Source organism: Coregonus clupeaformis, chromosome 9 (assembly GCF_020615455.1).
Source record: "Coregonus clupeaformis isolate EN_2021a chromosome 9, ASM2061545v1, whole genome shotgun sequence".
NCBI lineage: Eukaryota > Metazoa > Chordata > Actinopteri > Salmoniformes > Salmonidae > Coregonus > Coregonus clupeaformis.
Genome location: NC_059200.1, coordinates 42719553 through 42741349, shown reverse-complemented (window position 1 = coordinate 42741349; position 21797 = coordinate 42719553). Strand labels below are relative to the sequence as shown.

The following is a 21797-nucleotide window of genomic DNA, read 5'->3' as shown; positions in this document are numbered from 1 at the left end:
ACTTTGCAATTCATTGCAATTAATCTGATAAATTTTTCATAACATTCTGGAGTATATGCAAATTGCCATCGTAAAAATTGAGGCAGCAGACTTTGTGAAAATTATTATTTGTGTCATTCTCAAAACTTTTGACCATGACTGTATATCCACAGTAAAACGAGTCCTATATCGACATAACCTGAAAGGCTGCTCAGCAAGGAAGAAGCCACTGCTCCAAAACCACCATAAAAAAGCCAGACTACGGTTTGCAACTGCACATGAGGACAAAGATCGTACTTTTTGGAGAAATGTCCTCTGGTCTGATGAAACAAACATAGAACCGTTTGGCCATAATGACCATCGTTATGTTTGGAGGAAAAAGGGGGTTCCTTGCAAGCCTAAGAACACCATCCTAACCGTGAAGCACAGGGGTGGCAGCATCATGCTGTGGGGGTGCTTTGCTGCAGGAGGGACTTGTGCACTTCACAAAATAGATGGCATCATGAGGAAGGAAAATTATGTGGATATATTGAAGCAACATCTCAAGACATCAGTCAGGAAGTTAAAGCTTGGTCGCAAATGGGTCTTCCAAATGGACAATGACCCCAAGCATACTTCCAAAGTTGTGGCAAAATTGCTTAAGGACAACAAAGTCAAGGTATTGGAGTGGCCATCACAAAGCCCTGACCTCAATCCTATAGAAAATGTGTGGGCAGAACTGCAAAAGCGTGTGCGAGCAAGGAGGCCTACAAACCTGACTCCGTTACACCAGCTCTGTCAGGAGGAATGGGCCAACATTTACCCAACTTACTGTGGGAAGCTTGTGGAAGGCTACCTGAAACATTTGACCCAAGTTAAACAATTTAAAGGCAATGCTACCAAATACTAATTGAGTGTATGTAAACTTCTGACCCACTGGGAATGTGATGAAAGAAATAAAAGCTTAAATAAATCATTCTCTCTACTATTATTCTGACATTTCACATTCTTAAATATAAAGTGGTGATCCTAACTGACCTAAGACGTAATTTCTACTAGGATTAAATGTCAGGAATTGTGAAAAACTGAGTTTAAATGTATTTGGCTAAGGTGTATGTAAACTTCCGACTTCAACTGTGTGTGTGTGTGTGTGTATATATATATACAGTATCTCACAGAAGTGAGTACACCCCTCACATTTTTGTAAATATTTGAGTATATCTTTTCATGTGACAACACTGAAGAAATGACAATTTGATGCAATGTAAAGTAGTGAGTGTACAGCTTGTATAACAGTATACATTTGCTGTCCCCTCAAAATAACTCAACACACAGCCATTCATATCTAAACCGCTGGTGACAAAAGTGAGTACACCCCTAAGTGAAAATGTCCAAATTGGGCCCAATTAGCCATTTTCCCTCCCCGGTGTAATGTGACTCGTTAGTGTTACAAGGTCTCAGGTGTGAATGGGGAGCAGATGTGTTAAATTTGGTGTCATCGCACTCACACTCCCTCATACTGGTCACTGGAAGTTCAACATGGCACCTCATGGCAAAGAACTCTCTGAGGATCTGAAAAAAGAATTGTTGCTCTACATAAAGATGGCCTGGGCTATAAGAAGATTGTCAAGACCCTGAAACTGAGCTGTAGCACGGTGGCCAAGACCATACAGCGGTTTAACAGGACAGGTTCCACTCAGAACAGGCCTCGCCATGGTCGACCAAAGAAGTTGAGTGCACGTGCTCAGCGTCATATCCAGAGGTTGTCTTTGGGAAATAGACGTATGAGTGGTACTAGCATTGCTGCAGAGGTTGAAGGGGTGGGGTGTCAGCCTGTCAGTGCTCAGACCATACGCCGCACACTGCATCAAATTGGTCTGCATGGCTGTCATCCCAGAAGGAAGCCTCTTCTAAAGATGATGCACAAGAAAGCCCGCAAACAGTTTGCTGAAGAGAAGCAGACTAAGGACATGGATTACTGGAACCATGTCCTGTGGTCTGATGAGACCAAGATAAACTTATTTGGTTCAGATGGTGTCAAGCGTGTGTGGCGGCAACCAGGTGAGGAGTACAAAGACAAGTGTGTCTTGCCTACAATCAAGCATGGTGGTGGGAGTGTCATGGTCTGGGGCTGCATGAGTGCTGCCGGCACTGGGGAGCTACAGTTAATTGAGGGAACCATGAATGCCAACAATACTGAAACAGAGCATGATCCCCTCCCTTTGGAGACTGGGCCGCAGGGCAGTATTCCAACATCATAACGACCCCAAACACACCTCCAAGACGACCACTGCCTTGCTAAAGAAGCTGAGGGACTGGCCAAGCATGTCTCCAGACCTAAGCCCTATTGAGCATCTGTGGGGCATCCTCAAACGGAAGGTGGAGGAGTGCAAGGTCTCTAACATCCACCAGCTCTGTGATGTTGTCATGGAGGAGTGGAAGAGGACTCCAGTGGCAACCTGTGAAGCTCTGGTGAACTCCATGCCCAAGAGGGTTAAGACAGTGCTGGAAAATGATGGTGGCCACACAAAATATTGATAATTTGGGCCCAATTCTGACATTTTCACTTAGGGGTGTACTCACTTTTGTTGCCAGCGGTTTAGACATGGCTGTGTGTTGTGTTATTTTGAGGGGACAGCAAATGTACACTGTTATACAAGCTCACTACTTTACATTGTAGCAACATGTCATTTCTTCAGTGTTGTCACATGAAAAGATATACTCAAATATTTACAAAAATGTGAGGGGTGTACTCACTTTTGTGAGATACTGTTATATATATATATATATATATATATATATATATATATATATATATATATATACAGTTGAAGTCGGAAGTTTACATACACCTTAGCCAAATACATTTAAACTGTGTGTGTATATATATTTATAGACTTTAGGCTGTTGACTTCATTGTGTTTCAAACGTTGATCAAACTCTGTGAATCTATAAAGTGTTATGTTGTTATTCATGTGATTAGCACATATAGACTGTACAGGACACATTTGATCAATCTACATAATTGCATCTTAAGCCTTCCAACTCCAGAGGAGCGGGAGAGAGTGAGTTGTACAGTAATACATGTTGTCTTTTCGACTGGGCTGGGGCTCGACCCAAACTGTTGGCGCATTTCTCCTAATTAAGGAAAGCAGCGTCTAATTGACAAATGAGCCATTAGTCAACCAGCAGACCAGACACAGGGTTTCCCTGCCAGGATTACAGGGCCCACAGGCTTCCCTTCCCAGGAGACGCTGCAACGGATGGTTTAACACTCAGACATGGTCCTCAGAGCAGGCTGGAAAAGAGGGGTGAGGAGGAGGTGGTTAAAACATCATCTGTTTTTACAAGGCCTATGGACCAGTCTCACCCACAACAGTGGTAACAACGGAGAAACAACAAGTGGAAATACAGGACAAAGTCAGTAGAGCATTGTTCTGTCAAGATGGTGATTAAATAATGTCTGTTTGTGTGCTGTTGGGTTTGTCATTACACAGCCGGATAAAAGTGGGCAGTGTGTTTGTTGATGTTGTGTTGTCCTCCAGTGGGTTAGTTGGTGCTGCTGGGTCAGGAAGAGTTCAGTAGAACAGCAGATGGGCAATTCCACGGTAACAGAGTGACACTGAGATTCAGATTTTTCACTTTAAAATGTATGTCTAACAAAATCCAATGATTGCAAAGTTAAACAAACCATACAACTCTATGGACAAGGACAACTTTTAAAGACCCAATCCAGCCATTTTTATATCAGTGTCAAATAATTTCAGGGTAACAATTAAGTACCTTACTGTAATAGATTTCAATTTTACCGCATGGTGGTGTCACCATGGAAAGCCAAAACTCCCGCCCACGCAAACCTGCTGATTAGAATGTCCTGTGTAGATTGTAATTTCAACCAGCAACTATCAGGAAATAGGCCTAACACTGAAAAAGAATCTCACTCTTTTACAGTGGTAGTTTCATCAGCTGTTATATAATATCATATAAAACACAGGAAAACAGAATTTTCACTGCAATGGGCCTTTAACAATTTCCACAGAACATTTTGCAAAAACACATTTACTTGAAGAACAGTGCAGATGCAAAGTTTGGTAACAGAATGACAGTTTGTGTTGTTTGTGCCATCATTCTGTTACCAAACTTTGCATCTGCACTGTTCTTTAAGTAAATGTGCTTCTGAGGCTGGGTCCGTATCTGTGTCACTATCTAATGAGTTTGGCTGGGGCTCCCATTTTGCAGAGGAAGCAGGAAAACATTCTGCTCTGCTGAGAGAGAGGGAGAGAGCCTGGACTGTGACCTCCCTCAGTCTCAGTGGGATGTAGAGAGGAGCTGTGCCATGTGTGCGTGTGTCCTCACTCAGACAGAAACAACATGGCCACCCATCACTCAGACAGAAACAACATGGCCACCCATCACTCAGACAGAAACAACATGGCCACCCATCACTCAGACAGAAACAACATGGCCACCCATCACTCAAACAGAAATTATGAGTGAGTGTGTGTTATACAGTGGGGAGAACAAGTATTTGATACACTGCCGATTTTGCAGGTTTTCCTACTTACAAAGCATGTAGAGGTCTGTAATTTCCAGAATCCAGAAAATCACATTGTATGATTTTTAAGTAATTAATTTGCATTTTATTGCATGACATAAGTATTTGATCACCTACCAACCAGTAAGAATTCCGGCTCTCACAGACCTGTTAGTTTTTCTTTAAGAAGCCCTCCTGTTCTCCACTCATTACCTGTATTAACTGCACCTGTTTGAACTCGTTACCTGTATAAAAGACACCTGTCCACACACTCAATCAAACAGACTCCAACCGCTCCACAATGGCCAAGACTAGAGAGCTGTGTAAGGACATCAGGGATAAAATTGTAGACCTGCACAAGGCTGGGATGGGCTACAGGACAATAGGCAAGCAGCTTGGTGAGAAGGCAACAACTGTTGGCGCAATTATTAGAAAATGGAAGAAGTTCAAGATGACGGTCAATCACCCTCGGTCTGGGGCTCCATGCAAGATCTCACCTCGTGGGGCATCAATGATCATGAAGAAGGTGAGGATCAGCCCAGAACTACACAGCAGGACCTGGTCAATGACCTGAAGAGAGCTGAGACCACAATCTCAAAGAAAACCATTAGTAACACACTACGCCGTCATGGATTAAAATCCTGCAGCGCACGCAAGGTCCCCCTGCTCAAGCCAGCGCATGTCCAGGCCCGTCTGAAGTTTGCCAATGACCATCTGGATGATCCAGAGGAGGAATGGGAGAAGGTCATGTGGTCTGATGAGACAAAAATAGAGCTTTTTGGTCTAAACGCCACTCGCCGTGTTTGGAGGACGAAGAAGGATGAGTACAACCCCAAGAACACCATCCCAACCGTGAAGCATGGAGGTGGAAACATCATTCTTTGGGGATGCTTTTCAGAAAAGGGGACAGGACGACTGCACCGTATTGAGGGGAGGATGGATGGGGCCATGTATCGCGAGATCTTGGCCAACAACCTCCTTCCCTCAGTAAGAGCATTGAAGATGGGTCGTGGCTGGGTCTTCCAGCTTGACAACGACCCGAAACACACAGCCAGGGCAACTAAGGAGTGGCTCCGTAAGAAGCATCTCAAGGTCCTGGAGTGGCCTAGCCAGTCTCCAGACCTGAACCCAATAGAAAATCTTTGGTGGGAGCTGAAAGTCCGTGTTGCCCAGCGACAGCCCCGAAACCTGAAGGATCTGGAGAAGGTCTGTATGGAGGAGTGGGCCAAAATCCCTGCTGCAGTGTGTGTAAACCTGGTCAAGACCTACAGGAAACGTATGATCTCTGTAATTGCAAACAAAGATTTCTGTACCAAATATTAAGTTCTGCTTTTCTGATGTATCAAATACTTCTGTCATGCAATAAAATGCAAATTAATTACTTAAAAATCATACAATGTGATTTTCTGGATTTTTGTTTTAGATTCCGTCTCTCACAGTTGAAGTGTACCTATGATAAAAATTACAGACCTCTACATGCTTTGTAAGTAGGAAAACCTGCAAAATCGGCAGTGTATCAAATACTTGTTCTCCCCACTGTATGTGATCTGTATGTGGTCACACAAGGGAGATGTGTGTGACGTTCCAGTCATTGTCCTGTGAGGAGGACAGGGTGACAAGTGCACGTCAGCGGTTGAGTGACATTTACTGACTGTGACTTTAACTAGAGATAAGAAGAGCATGTCAGACAGAGAGAAAGATGAAGAGAGAGGGATGTGCTTCTGCTTGCTCGTTGTGGTCTAGGCCGGGTTACTGTAAAGCACATTGTGACAAATGTTGATCTGAAAATGTGTTTGTATATAAAATGTGAATAATTAGTTGATGGATTGATTGATGGATGGAAGGGGAAAGAGAACAAGCCCAGAACACATCTTCTCCTCACCTTACAGTTCTACCGGTGTTGTGATAAAATGTGTCTGCAGCCAAAGCAACAACAGCTGTGTGACTCCAGTACTGTGTGTGACTGTTGGAAAACAGGCTAACACCTTATGGCACAATATTATTTTAGCAAGTGACAGTCAGTCATGTGTAGCGCAGGCTAAAAATACTTATCCTTTTCCATCTCTCTCTTTGTCTTCCTCGCTTTGTCCACTCTAACTTTAACTGCCCTTCTATGTTAGTGAGTGTATTTGAATCTCTCTTTCTCTGTCTCTCTTTCTCCCCCTTTCACTTTGCTTTCTCCCTATTGATTTTATTCCTGATGGATAGCATTATCAGTTCTGAAGTCTGTCAGAGTTGTCATTCTGTTGTCTCTCTCTCATCTTGGGCAGGTGACCGATTCACAAGTTATACATCTGGGTTATGTGGAATAGCCGGGAGGTGAAAACTGAGAGACACAAGAACATTGGTAAGTGAACCCTCTACTCTCTGTATTACCTCTATTTCGGAGAGGGAGCAAGTGGTCAAGGGAACAAAACAAGTGTGTGAAGGGTTGAAGTGTAGAGAAGAGATTAAACAAGTTAGCAAGGGGTAAAGGAGATAAGATGTACTGTGTGGAATCACTGTGGCTTTCAGCAGCTCAGCGTTGGGAGGGAAGGGTTGGGCAAGCTGAACATGGCAAATATGCACAGGAGATTCTTTCCCTGGCCTTTTCCTCTCCCTCTCAATTAAACTCATCATACAGCAGGTACATAGTCTCACAACACCTTGGCTGGCTGGAGGGTGTGAGCTATGTGACTATTAATACCCTGAAAATTATAGAGCCATAAAACTACATTAATAAATAAATAAACGGCTTGGATTCTCTATTTTTAAGAATGGGTCATTTTTGTGGGGAGAGAGTATATAGCTAGTTAATGTGCCATTAAACTCCACCTGTCTGTACTAGCCATTCAAGCCAGAGTGCATTAACCTAGCATAGCAGACTCTCTTTCCATTTCCCCTGAAAACTGAATCCGATCCACCGAGGGTGAGAGTGAATAGACTGGTCTCTCACTGACAGTGACTGGTCTGTGTTTGGTGGAGGAACGGGCTTTATGGCACAGAGGCTCTGGGTAGATTGGTAGTATATGTTTGGTAAAGCTGGACCTTGGGAGTGAGTGGGCTGGACCTTGGGGGTGAGTGGGCTGGACCTTGGGGGTGAGTGGGCTGGACCTTGGGGGTGAGTGGGCTGGACCTTGGGGGTGAGTGGCTGGGGGTGAGTGGGCTGGACCTTGGGGGTGAGTGGGCTGGACCTTGAGGGTGAGTGGCTGGACCTTGGGGGTGAGTGGCTGGGGGTGAGTGGGCTGGACCTTGGGGGTGAGTGGGCTGGACCTTGGGGGTGAGTGGCTGGACCTTGGGGGTGAGTGGCTGGACCTTGGGGGTGAGTGGCTGGACCTTGGGGGTGAGTGGGCTGGAGCTTGGGGGTGAGTGGGCTGGAGTTTGGGGGTGAGTGGCTGGACCTTGGGGGTGAGTGGCTGGACCTTGGGGGTGAGTGGCTGGAGCTTGGGGGTGAGTGGCTGGAGCTTGGGGGTGAGTGGCTGGAGCTTGAGGGTGGAGACTGGGGAGTGTGGACTAGAGAGTGGCTGTAGAGTAGGGCACACTAGCCTCTGTTGAGTCCCCAACAACCGGATGTTCCAGTTTTCAGGGCTAATGGAAAGAGAGCCTGTGACGCGACTTCCACTTTTGGACGTTAACAAGACGACACTCCATCTTAACTCCTCCTCCACATTCACTGGATTGGTTGAACAGCGCAGAAGAGAACCTCCCCCGACAGTTTTTTATTTTTCTCGTCAAGACCAGTAGGGGATCTAGTTTCAGGCGTTTCTTTTATGCCTGCTACGTTAAACTAATCGCACACTGAGTCCTGCTGTAACAGAGACTGACTATGATTGGTGGAGAGAGAGAAGGGCAGGACCCAGGCCGTGCAGTAGGGCAGGGCTCTGTGGCACAGAGATACTAGTGCCCTCTAGAACCAAAAGAGACTAGATCAGGGATGGGCAACTGGCGGCCCGCGGGCCGACCACCCTTTTGCAGGCCCACGGATCAATGTCCTCCCCAAAAAAATTATATTATTAATATTTTTTGGGAACTCAGTCGGGGTCTCAAATTACTGTTGAGAGTTGGAATTTCGAAATTTGGTTGTGCATCAGCCGGCTCTGATTTCAGATTTTCGGTGGCACCCAACCCCATCAAAGTTGCCCATCCCTGGACTAGACTATGATGCTGTAGGGCAGGGCATAAAACAGGCTTGGAACCTCTAACCCTGGCAATTTGAATGGTATACACATGGATGCACTCGCAATGGCTGCCTGGTATTGTGATGCAGTTTCTTTGGTAATGTAGAATGTTAATTCAAATGTATTTATTTATTTAAATTTTACCTTTATTTAACTAGGCAAGTCAGTTAAGAACAAATTCTTATTTACAATGACGGCCTACACCGGCCAAACCCGGACGACACTGGGCCAATTGTACGCCACCCTATGGGACTCCCAATCACGGCCGGTTGTGATACAGCCTGGAATCGAACCAGGGGGTCTGTAGTGACGCCTCAAGTATTGAGATGCAGTGCCTTAGACCGCTGAGCCACTCGTGAGCCCATGATGCTAACTGCATGGGAATAGCCTCATGCAATGGAATGTATTTTTTGTAATTGCGTTGATTCAACAAATCACAGCACAGATTGATGGGTGCACCTGCTTTTACTTCCTGCTTTCACTTCCTGCTTTGCTCCTATGGGTACACTCACAATGGCCGCCAGTCTACCAATTATGCCATCATTGACTTGAATGGGGAGTGGGACGCCCGTTCTATTCATTTTATTTCTATGTCTGTGGCACAGCGATACTGGTCCCTTGTAGAACCAACAGAGACTAAACTGTGATGCTGTAAAACAGGGCTCTGTGGTTCAGAGATACTGGTCCAGTAGTATAGTGCAATGTTTTTAGGTGACGGAGTGCTTTTTTTTGGTAAATGACATAATTTCCTCAATCAAGCTTGTACCGACAGATGTATCCTATTGAATAGCCTATCATTATAGAACAGGGCTCTCCAACCCTGTTCCTGGAGAGCTACCCTCCTGTAGGTTTTCACTCCAACCCCAGTTGTAACTGATTCAGCTTATAAACCAGCTAATTATTAGAATCAGGTGTGCTAGATTAGGGTTGGAATGAACCTACAGGATGGTAGCTCTCCAGGAACAGGGTTGGAGAGCCTTGTTATAGAATACTGCATGCATAAAATGCATCCTCCAATTGCAATGTCTGCCTATTGTCTCAAGAAAATATTCTATTTTTATTACCCACAAACACTGAGTTAGTCATACCTCATTTCAAATTAGGTCATCATCACTGTCAATCGTGAATGATAATTATTCACGTTTTACCGGTGAAACTGCATCTGCATGCCAATCATTTCATGGATCTCAATCAGTTTCATGGGAATAGCCTATGCATTTCGATCTTCTTGAATTTTTAGGCGTAGGCAACAGATCTTGATGAGTGTTATATTAAACGATTGGAGGGCCCTTCGTGGTTCTGAATGCACAGCGCCAGGATCGCACAATGATGTTAAAGAAGTTGAACCAACTTGTCTTTCTGAAGGATAGCTGAATGATAGCTCTGCCATTCGACCAGTTCAGGGAAAAACAACAATAATTTGCAGTATAGCCTAATAGGTCTACGACTACATGGTACAGCTATTTGTAGGCTATAGCCTAATGTAAATACAAATACATACTGACTGTACAAAACATTAAGAACACCTGCTCTTTCCATGACATAAACTGACCAGGTGAATCCAGGTGAAAGCTATGATCCCTTATTGATGTAAATTGTTAAATCCACTTCAATCTGTGTAGATGAAGGGGAGGAGACAGGCTAAAGAAGGATGTTTAAGCCTTGAGACATGTATTGTGTATGTGTGTCATTCAGAGGGTGAATGGGCAAGAAAAAATATTTAAGTGCCTTTTGAACGGGGTATGGTAGTAGGTGCCAGGTGCAGCGGTTTGAGTATGTCAAGAACTGCAACGCTGTTGGGTTTTTCACGCTCAACAGTTTCCTGTGTGTAACAAGAATAGTCCACCACCCAAAGGACATCCAGTCAACTTGACACAACTGTGGGACGCATTGGAGTCAACATGGGCCAGAATCCCTGTGGAACACTTTCGACACCTTGTAGAGTCCATGCCTGATGAATTGAAGCTGTTCTGAGGGCAAAAGGGGGTGAAACGCAATATTAGGAAAGTGTTCCTAATGTTTTGTACACTCGGTGTATAGCTTAATATCATTGCACTGTTTGCGAGGAGAGCTTTAGTTGCAAGTAGGCATTTCATTGTATTGTGTAGCTTACACTACGCTGTATCATAAATAAACTTTGATTTGATTAGCTTGAACACATGGTTACAATATACCCTATTACAGAATAAAAGAAAACAGAGGTGAAATATCAATTAATAGGATTTATTTGCATAGATTAAATCATCAAATCAATTGACCAAGTAGCAGTCGCAAGCCTTTCGATGGTAAAAAAACAACAAGTAGTGAACATAAATTATTCCTACATAGAATTGCAGGATATTCGTTTTAAAATCAAGCTTTTGGTGTGGTGTATTCATGCATCTCAATAAGCTATAACCTAAATGCATTACTTCCTCCAACTTGGCCCAATTCACATTTCCAATTTCCCACCCTGACATACCAAGCTAGAACGGGCCCTGTGTCTCAATCAATAGCCAATATAGGCTAAATATCCCAAGCAGGGTTATAACAACTTCCAGAGAGGGTCAGGCTCCTTGGGCTTTGCAGTGGCCACTCTGGTTTGGGTGTCCTCGGCAGAACGGTGTTGTGATAACCAAATGGTCACATATCGTTTCTGGGTTCTACTGCGCAAGAGGGGGTCCGTGGAGTTATATGAACATCAAGGCACTGTGAATTTAGATTTTTTTTCTCAACGTTCTGATTGGCCAAAGTGGTCAAGCCTCCGACGGGCCGCCGCAGTGCACACGCATAGCCTACAGTTCTTCATCATTCTCGGCACCGCCAGAGAGAAGACAGGTAGGAAACCACCTTTTACCTGCCTCTAGGCTACTATACATATTTAACTGGTTTGTCGTTCTATCGATTTTCATCAAATTTTTGTGGTAATTAAATATAATTTATTTAGAATTTATCAGAATACATTTTCCAGAAATAGTTTTACCAGCTCAGTGTATTCTCAAACTGAAAAAGGTGAGGGAGCGCTGCTCCTCTGCGCTCCGGCAGCACTACAACCCTGTACTGGTCCCTCTAGAACCAACAGAGACTAGACTATGTTTGGGAGGCCAAGTGTGTCGGATGGTCCTACACCTACTGGGGCACAGGAGGGCAGGGCTGTGTGCCGTCATTGTGGTTGGGGGCAGAGAGTATGCCCATCTATTACTCTCTCGCTTGCTCTCTCTCTATCTCTCTCTCTTTACTGTTTTTCTCTCACTCTTCATCTTTCGCTCTCTCACACTCTCTCTTGATCTCAATCTCGGTCTCTCTCACTCTCGGTCTCTGTCACACACACACAAATACCCATACATGCACATACACACACGCACACACATGTACGTGTACACATGTGTGTTTTTGTCAGGACATGAATGAATGCACTAATGCCTTCACCCCTGTCTTTTTGAGCCTCTGTCTCCCTATTTATAAGTTATTTTGGGCTGCAATACTGTTCTTCATAACCAAATGTTGTTTAATTTATCTGGCTATTCTAACAAGCCCCAATTACCTCAGTCTTATATTTCGGTGTGTATATTGTTTTTGATAGGTTTGACACAAACCACGTCGTCCATTGACCAAACTCTTCCCTGAACTCTCCCTGCACTCTAGCTGTGCTCAGACATTCCTACACGCGCTCACTGCACACACACAATTAGTGCTTGTTAAGGAGAGTGTGATATTGTAAACACACACCCCTTTTCCCCATAATTACAGCTTCTGTGAACCTCAGAGAGCACTCAGCCCTTCTGGGCGCCTCGCTCCCATCCCAACTGTGCGGCCAGTCTGTATTTGCCCTCCCCTCTCAACCTCTCATCTCCTACTCTCACTGGACCATTCATCTGCTCATCCACAGACACACCAATCAGGACTCTCCTGCATCAGTTGGACTTTCATGTTTCGTAATTAAAACAATTGAACTTTGGATGTTGTCTCAGTTTGCATGAGCTGTAAACGGAGAAAGAGGTGTATCTTAATCTGCCATTCCTTTTGCTCTCTGGCTCCCCACCATCTCTCCCCCAATCTCATCTCATCTCTCTCTCTCTCTCTCTCTCTCTCTCTCTCTCTCTCTCTCTCTCTCTCTATACAGTATATATATACAGTTGGGAAAAAAGGTATTTAGTCAGCCACTAATTGTGCAAGTTCTCCCACTTAAAAAGATGAGAGAGGCCTGTAATTTTCATCATAGGTACACGTCAACTATGACAGACAAAATGAGGAAAAAAAATCCAGAAAATCACATTGTAGGATTTTTAATGAATTTATTTGCAAATTATGGTGGAAAATAAGTATTTGGTCAATAACAAAAGTTTCTCAATACTTTGTTATATACCCTTTGTTGGCAATGACACAGGTCAAACGTTTTCTGTAAGTCTTCACAAGGTTTTCAGCACACTGTTGCTGGTATTTTGGCCCATTCCTCCATGCAGATCTCCTCTAGAGCAGTGATGTTTTGGGGCTGTTGCTGGGCAACACAGACTTTCAACTCCCTCCAAAGATTTTCTATGGGGTTGAGATCTGGAGACTGGCTAGGCCACTCCAGGACCTTGAAATGCTTCTTACGAAGCCACTCCTTCGTTGCCCGGGCGGTGTGTTTGGGATCATTGTCATGCTGAAAGACCCAGCCACGTTTCATCTTCAATGCCCTTGCTGATGGAAGGAGGTTTTCACTCAAAATCTTACGATACATGGCCTCATTCATTCTTTCCTTTACACGGATCAGTCGTCCTGGTCCCTTTGCAGAAAAACAGCCCCAAAGCATGATGTTTCCACCCCCATGCTTCACAGTAGGTATGGTGTTCTTTGGATGCAACTCAGCATTCTTTGTCCTCCAAACACGACGAGTTGAGTTTTTACCAAAAAGTTCTATTTTGGTTTCATCTGACCATATGACATTCTCCCAATCCTCTTCTGGATCATCCAAATGCACTCTAGCAAACTTCAGACGGGCCTGGACATGTACTGGCTTAAGCAGGCCTCTCTCTTCTTTTTAAGTGGGAGAACTTGCACAATTGGTGGCTGACTAAATACTTTTTTCCCCCACTGTATTCCTCTCTCTACGTCTCTTTCCCTCCCCCCTACCCCCTCCCTCTTTCTACTCGTTTTTTTTTTATCCTCTCTTTGATCCTATAGTTTTTTCCTCTCCCCTCTGGGCTGGTCGGCCGGTTGATTAGCACTTTGGTCTTGTTCGGCCTAATTGGAGGAGGGAGACAGGTGGCGCCACTCTGTAACGATCAGCCTCGTTAGCGTAGCTCTCGCTAGCGCAGCCTGTGTGATCTCTTTGTTTTTACTGTGTGAATGCCCCAGGGAGGGCATGAACTTCTGACGCTGCTGTGTACAGTACGCCAGGCCGGTCCCGCTCACTCAGAGGAGAGCCCCCAGACCCCCAATAACCCACACTGAGCTCCTGTTATTGTAACAAGTGTCAAGGCTCTTTGTACAAAGCAGCACCGCTACAAACCCCAAACAGCCCGGACAAAACATTCCTCTGTCTGTGAATGAACAGGGTTGATTTAGGAGTTCCAGTTGTCTGGGAGAGAGATTCAGTACACTATTCTATTTAGCCATTCGGATTCAAGTTGAAAGTGTACCATGATGATATTTTGACCACAGTGCCTTTTATTATACAGAAGGTTCAATGTGTGTGGTAGGTGTTGGGTCAGTACTAAAGGTGTGGTGTGTCTGGTCATGAACGATACGTCCAAAGTGGTACTGAACTGTTTAGTACTGTAGGACCAGTGTTCAACATGATACGTCCATGGTTGTACTGTACTGTTTAGTACTGTAGGTCCAGTGTTCAACATGATACGTCCATGGTTGTACTGTACTGTTTAGTACTGTAGGTCCGGTGTTCAACATGATATGTCCATGGTGTTACTGTACTGTAGTCCAGTGTTCAACATACAGTGGCTTGCGAAAGTATTCACCCCCCCTTGACATTTTTCCTATTTTGTTGCCTTACAACTTGGAATTAAAATAGATTTTTGGGGAGTTTGTATCATTTGATTTACACAACATGCCTACCACTTTGAAGATGCAAAATATTTTTTATTGTGAACAAAAAACAAGAAATAAGACAGAAAAACAGAAAACTTGAGCGTGCATAACTATTCACCCCCCCAAAGTCAATACTTTGTAGAACCACCTTTTGCAGCAATTACAGCTGCAAGTCTCTTGGGGTATGTCTCTATAGGCTTGGCACATCTAGCCACTGGGATTTTTGCCCATTCTTCAAGGCAAAACTGCTCCAGCTCCTCCTCCTCCTTGGATGGGTTCCGCTGGTGTACAGCAATCTTTAAGTCATACCACAGATTCTCAGTTGGATTGAGGTCTGGGCTTTGACTAGGCCATTCCAAGACATTTAAATGTTTCCCCTTAAACCACTTGAGTGTTGCTTTAGCAATATGCTTAGGGTCATTATCCTGCTGGAAGGTGAACCTCAGTCCCAGTCTCAAATCTCTGGAAGACTGAAACAGGTTTCCCTCAAGAATGTCCCTGTATTTAGCTCCATCCATCATTCCTTCAATTCTGACCAGTTTCCCAGTCCCTGCCAATGAAAAACATCCCCACAGCATGATGCTGCCACCACCATGCTTCACTGGGGGGATGGTGTTCTCGGGGTGATGAGAGGTGTTGAGTTTGCGCCAGACATAGCGTTTTCCTTGATGGCCAAATAGCTCAATTTTAGTCTCATCTGACCAGAGTACCTTCTTCAATATGTTTGGAGAGTCTCCCACATGCCTTTTGGCGAACACCAAACGCGTTTACTTATTTTTTTCTTTAAGAAATTGCTTTTTCTGGCGACTTTTCTGTAAAGCCCAGCTCTATGGTGTACGGCTTTAAGTGGTCCTATGGACAGATACTCCAATCTCCGCTGTGGAGCTTTGCAGCTCCTTCAGGGTTATCTTTGGTCTCTTTGTTGCCTCTCTGATTAATGCCCTCCTTGCCTGGTCCGTGAGTTTTGGTGGGCGGCCCTCTCTTGGCAGGTTTGTTGTGGTGCCATATTATTTCCATTTATTATTAATGGATTTAATGGTGCTCTGTGGGATGTTCAAAGATTTTGATATTTTTTTATAACCTAACCCTGATCTGTACTTCTCCACAACTTTGTCCCTGACCTGTTTGGAGAGCTCCTTGGGCTTCATGGTGCCGCTTGCTTGGTGGTGCCCCTTGGTTAGTGGTGTTGCAGACTCTGGGGCCTTTCAGAACAGGTGTATACAGTGGGGGAAAAAAGTATTTAGTCAGCCACCAATTGTGCAAGTTCTCCCACTTAAAAAGATGAGAGAGGCCTATAATTTTCATCATAGGTACACGTCAACTATGACAGACAAATGGAGGAAAAAAAATCCAGAAGATCACATTGTAGGATTTTTTTATGAATTTATTTGCAAATTATGGTGGAAAATAAGTATTTGGTCACAAACAAGCAAGATTTCTGGCTCTCACAGACCTGTAACTTCTTCTTTAAGAGGCTCCTCTGTCCTCCACTCGTTACCTGTATTAATGGCACCTGTTTGAACTTGTTATTAGTATAAAAGACACCTGTCCACAACCTCAAACAGTCACACTCCAAACTCCACTATGGCCAAGACCAAAGAGCTGTCAAAGGACACCAGAAACAAAATGTAGACCTGCACCAGGCTGGGAAGACTGAATCTGCAATAGGTTTGCAGCTTGGTTTGAAGAAATCAACTGTGGGAGCAATTATTAGTGTTACCTGTAAACTACCAGAATTGTGGTATCTTTCAAGGATTTTATTTAATCTATCACAAGACATCTAGCGGCTCTTTTGGGTACTTCATATTATCACAGGTGTCTGAAATTATCTCTGGTCCTCTGTGTGGCCTATCACATGTAAAATATCTGAAATAATTAAATAAGATAATTTTAAAATAAGAAATAGAATGACAAAGCTGTAAAACTTGATCCTAAACCATCAACTTCTTAGTGAATACCATTGGTGTTTAATATTAGGGTTTCAGCATGAAATATTCTTTATATATGTTTTTACACACTTATTTTTTTGACTATGTCGATATGTATTTGTTGTCAATGTTTCCCATTAATTAGGCTATTTTCTCTTGAACCATATGGTCTATCTGCTAGAAACTCATTGACAATATGGACACAGATATAAAACATTTATACTATATATGAATACGTTTTTAAAAAAAGTTATTCAAGTATAAATAGATTGCCATAGATGTTCTATTAATCACCAAAATGTCTGAAGATTCCAGTAACTTTAGTAAATTACCGGTAGCTTTCCAACCGTAGTGGTATATAGTGTTGTGTCAGTACTGTAGGTCCAGACAGTGTGTGTGTGTGTGTGTGTGTTAGGTAGTGTTCTGTCAGTACTGTAGGTCCAGTGTGTGTGGTAGGTAGTGTGTTTCTGTCAGTACCCGTGCCTCAGACTCGGGGTGTCCACATCAATCGGACATGTCTAGGCTAATACAGCCAGGCAGATGTGGGGGTCACAGGAGGTTTGTGGGCCAGGGTAGTGACCCCTGCTGTCGGCTCAGCTTTGTCTGACCGGTAGAGGACCCCCTTAATTAGACCCTTTGGTTTCCAGTGTCCAGTCAGTACAGTCAGTCAATCCACCCAACACCACACACTGCAGCCCAGACACAAGGAACGAGCCCTTCATTAAACGCTCCTGGTTGACTTGGCAAGGCAGCCATGGTTTTTCCCCGAGCTCCGTCCCTCACAACGACCATGTTAAGAAAAAATCTACCTAAGGTCTAACTGTCCGTTTTAATCGAAAACACCTGTTCTCAGCCGCTGTCCAAATATTTATTTCTGTTGAGCTTGTCTGGGCAGTTTTCTATTAATGCTAAAGGGACTCTCTCTCTTTCTTTGGATTAAAAAGTGCTCCCCCTGTGTTGTACAGTATACCTGGTGCTCCAGTTTTATGTGGCAGGTTTTAGGGCTGGGGTGGGGCGTATAGGGAGTGTTGATTGCTCAAGTGCTGCAATTATTCTTTTTTCAGCAATATTGTTTTACAAGCGTGTGGAACAACAGCTCCTCTGTTCCACTGTGTTTCAGCCTGTTTCAGTATTTAATGAAGGGTTAGTGTGAACTGACTGCTAAGCTATAGTATGGCCACCCCAACCTGCAGTGATGGGGTAATAAATTGATAGCTACATATTGCAAAATTATTTTGGGATGATATTATATCGATATTTGACTCGATTTGTAAAAAAAAAATGTGTGTGTTTGTGTATATATATATATATATTATTATTATTATTATTATTATTAATTTTTTTGCTACTGTTGGTAATGTTAGCTAGTGTTAGTCGACTGTACTTGCTCCAAAACTCAGGTATTTTTCATCATATACAGTGGGGGAAAAAAGTATTTAGTCAGCCACCAATTGTGCAAGTTCTCCCACTTAAAAAGATGAGAGAGGCCTGTAATTTTCATCATAGGTACACGTCAACTATGACAGACAAATTTGGTGGCTGACAAAAAAATTTGAGAAAAATAAATCCAGAAAATCACATTGTAGGATTTTTAATGAATTTATTTGCGAATTATGGTGGAAAATAAGTATTTGGTCACCTACAAACAAGCAAGATTTCTGGCTCTCACAGACCTGTAACTTCTTCTTTAAGAGGCTCCTCTGTCCTCCACTCGTTACCTGTATTAATGTCACCTGTTTGAACTTGTTATCAGTATAAAAGACACCTGTCCACAACCTCAAACAGTCACACTCCAAACTCCACTATGGCCAAGACCAAAGAGCTGTCAAAGGACACCAGAAACAAAATGTAGACCTGCACCAGGCTGGGAAGACTGAATCTGCAATAGGTTTGCAGCTTGGTTTGAAGAAATCAACTGTGGGAGCAATTATTAGGAAATGGAAGACATACAAGACCAATGATAATCTCCCTCGATCTGGGGCTCCACGCAAGATCTCACCCCGTGGGGTCAAAATGATCACAAGAACGGTGAGCAAAAATCCCAGAACCACACGGGGGGACCTAGTGAATGACCTGCAGAGAGCTGGGACCAAAGTAACAAAGCCTACCATCAGTAACACACTACGCCGCCAGGGACTCAAATCCTGCAGTGCCAGACGTGTCCCCCTGCTTAAGCCAGTACATGTCCAGGCCCGTCTGAAGTTTGCTAGAGTGCATTTGGATGATCCAGAAGAGGATTGGGAGAATGTCATATGGTCAGATGAACCCAAAATATAACTTTTTGGTAAAAACTAAACTCGTCGTGTTTGGAGGACAAAGAATGCTGAGTTGCATCCAAAGAACACCATACCTACTGTGAAGCATGGGGGTGGAAACATCATGCTTTGGGGCTGTTTTTCTGCAAAGGGACCAGGATGACTGATCCGTGTAAAGGAAAGAATGAATGAGGCCATGTATCGTGAGATTTTGAGTGAAAACCTCCTTCCATCAGCAAGGGCATTGAAGATGAAACGTGGCTGGGTCTTTCAGCATGACAATGATCCCAAACACACCGCCCGGGCAATGAAGGAGTGGCTTCGTAAGAAGCATTTCAAGGTCCTGGAGTGGCCTAGCCAGTCTCCAGATCTCAACCCCATAGAAAATCTTTGGAGGGAGTTGAAAGTCTGTGTTGCCCAGCGACAGCCCCAAAACATCACTGCTCTAGAGGAGATCTGCATGGAGGAATGGGCCAAAATACCAGCAACAGTGTGTGAAAACCTTGTGAAGACTTACAGAAAACGTTTGACCTGTGTCATTGCCAACAAAGGGTATATAACAAAGTATTGAGAAAGTTTTGTTATTGACCAAATACTTATTTTCCACCATAATTTGCAAATAAATTCATTTAAAATCCTACAATGTGATTTTCTGGATTTTTTTCCCTCATTTTATCTGTCATAGTTGACGTGTACCTATGATGAAAATTACAGGCCTCTCTCATCTTTTTAAGTGGGAGAACTTGCACAATTGGTGGCTGACTAAATACTTTTTTTCCCCACTGTAGCTTGTTCTTGTTCTTCTTTTTAAATAGTGAGCCAACATGTTTTCAGTACTTTTATTTCTCTGACTGATCAAAACTTTTTTCATGCTCTCTCGTCTCTCTGCAGCAGACATATAGTGAGCAGTATGTTTGGAACGTCAAATTGCAATAATATTGCAGTATCAAATCACAATACATATAGAATCGTGAGAATTGCAATACATATCATATCGGCACCTAAGTCCCTGACAATTCCCAGCCCTAAATTCAGGGCAGAGGCCCCTCAGACATGCCCCCTCAGATTTGTCCTGTTACATTTTTTTATAATAATCAAATAAACATGTTTATTTTGTTGTTGTTGTTGTTTCTCTTTAATACTACTAGCCACCTAGCAATTTTATGAAGTTGGCTTTAGTCCAGATAGGTTCCCAATCTCCCAACCTCATAACTAGATACCAAGAAGCCATTTCAGGCTATCAATCAACTTAGAGTAGCTAGCTTGTCTAACATGTCTTAGCTGGCATGCCTGCTGGCAAGGTTGGTAGACTTTAGAAAAGCAAGCAATTACTAAATGTACTGAATAAGACTCACATTCCTTTTACCCAGATGTTAACAGAGAAGCATATTTAACACCTGCTACCAGCTATCCAGCTAGCTAGCTAGGTTGCAATGGAGCCCGCTTTGCCTGGAATAGCTAACGAACGTTTCCAGCGCTGTAGAATATGTGTTTATTACGCTCTTGTCCGGGACAGTATTGACAATCCGGAGTTCCAATGCGGAAATTGTTTGCTTGCAGATGATTACAGGAATGAGGTGGCTATCCTTAGCAAGCAAATTTCAATTCTGCGTGAATTTATGGGGAAAACGTAAATTGGAACTTTCTTGTTCTCAACTCCTGTGGCAGGATGCGGCTCGGGCCTGATGGATGTATACCCGCCTTGTCATCTGTCCCTATCCGAATGGCCCATGCTACCTGTAACCTGCCTGCCAAGGATGCTTTAGGTCTGGACCTATCGCCGGGAGCAGCGGGCGTATGCTATCCTGCTTCTCGTGGGCCCAAAGGTTCCACAGATTGTGTGAGGGGTAGGAATGGACGGATTTCTCCATTCTCTTCTCCGGCCATTGTATTGGGCAGTTCAATGGTGAGAAATGTCTCAGTCCCTGGAGCAAATATGTTGTGCTATCCAGGCGCACGAGTAGAGGACATCAATAAGCTGCTCCCAAACATTTTAAACCTACACCTATCATAGTTAATGTGGGATTCAATGACATTATGAAGGGCAGCTCAGACCAGCTGAAGATGGATTTTAAAGAACTGATTGGGTCTCTGGTTGACGCCAACAAACGCCCTATAATATCTGGCCCTGTGCCCTCCCTAAATCGTGGCATTGAACGTTTCAGCAGACTTTTAGCCCTCCATAACTGGTTAGGATACTATTGCAGCTCTGTGGGTGTAACATTTATTGACAATTTTGATACCTTCTGAAAACAAAGCTAATTTTATGAAGAGGATAGGATCCACCCAAATAATTTGGGTTCCTTTCACAGTATTTTAAGGCTGTGTTGAGACAATGACTTATCAATGACCCAAGCCCAGCTCAGTTAATCCCTACCATTGTGTCGCTGAGTTGTCATAATGCTTCAGCAAATGTACATTATCCCAGGGGCGTAGGAAGACACAATGTAAGTAACCTAATTTATGTCCCTCTCACTGCCCTGAATGCCTCTGATGATCCTACAGCTATTGTATGCAGTAATCATGTGCCTATCAACCAGAGTTATACCACAGATAGAACAATGAGACAGATATTTCACTGGATGTTTAAATGTGAAGCATCCACTTGGCGTTTCCACTCACTACCAAATATGGTAGTGAGAGGAAGCCCACTGGCGGGCAGTGGGAGAAGATGGAACGAGATGGATTCTCATCAATGAAACATTTGGTCTCAATACAGTTTTCTGTTCCCAAAACTAGAATCTGTTATGAACGGAGTGGACTAAGGTTTGTAAACTTTACCCTTTGCAAAAGTTTTTTTAATTGTGTTGTTTATAAGGAGTGCAATGGCGAATTGAGTTATTGCACACGCGCACTTCACAGAGTAGGTGTTCCCTAACGGAAATATGCAGATATAAGTTATACTGTTAGCACTGAGGCGGTGTGCCCTAGTAGGAAGTCCACTGTGTGCAGCTCA

At 43.6% G+C, this 21797-nt stretch overlaps 1 protein-coding gene across 3 annotated transcripts in view; it reads left to right on the top strand.

Annotated features, from left to right (window-relative positions):
• The window catches only part of LOC121573840 (bone morphogenetic protein receptor type-1B), a 146291-nt gene that overhangs the window by 81000 nt on the left and 43494 nt on the right, over positions 1 to 21797 (top strand). For all 3 annotated transcript variants that reach the window (XM_041886177.2, XM_041886174.2, XM_041886175.2), the window contains exon 3: positions 6763 to 6839. In XM_041886177.2, coding sequence (XP_041742111.1) covers positions 6794 to 6839 — 46 coding nt within the window. In that variant the 5' untranslated portion in view covers positions 6763 to 6793. The remainder of the gene's footprint in view (positions 1 to 6762; positions 6840 to 21797) is intronic.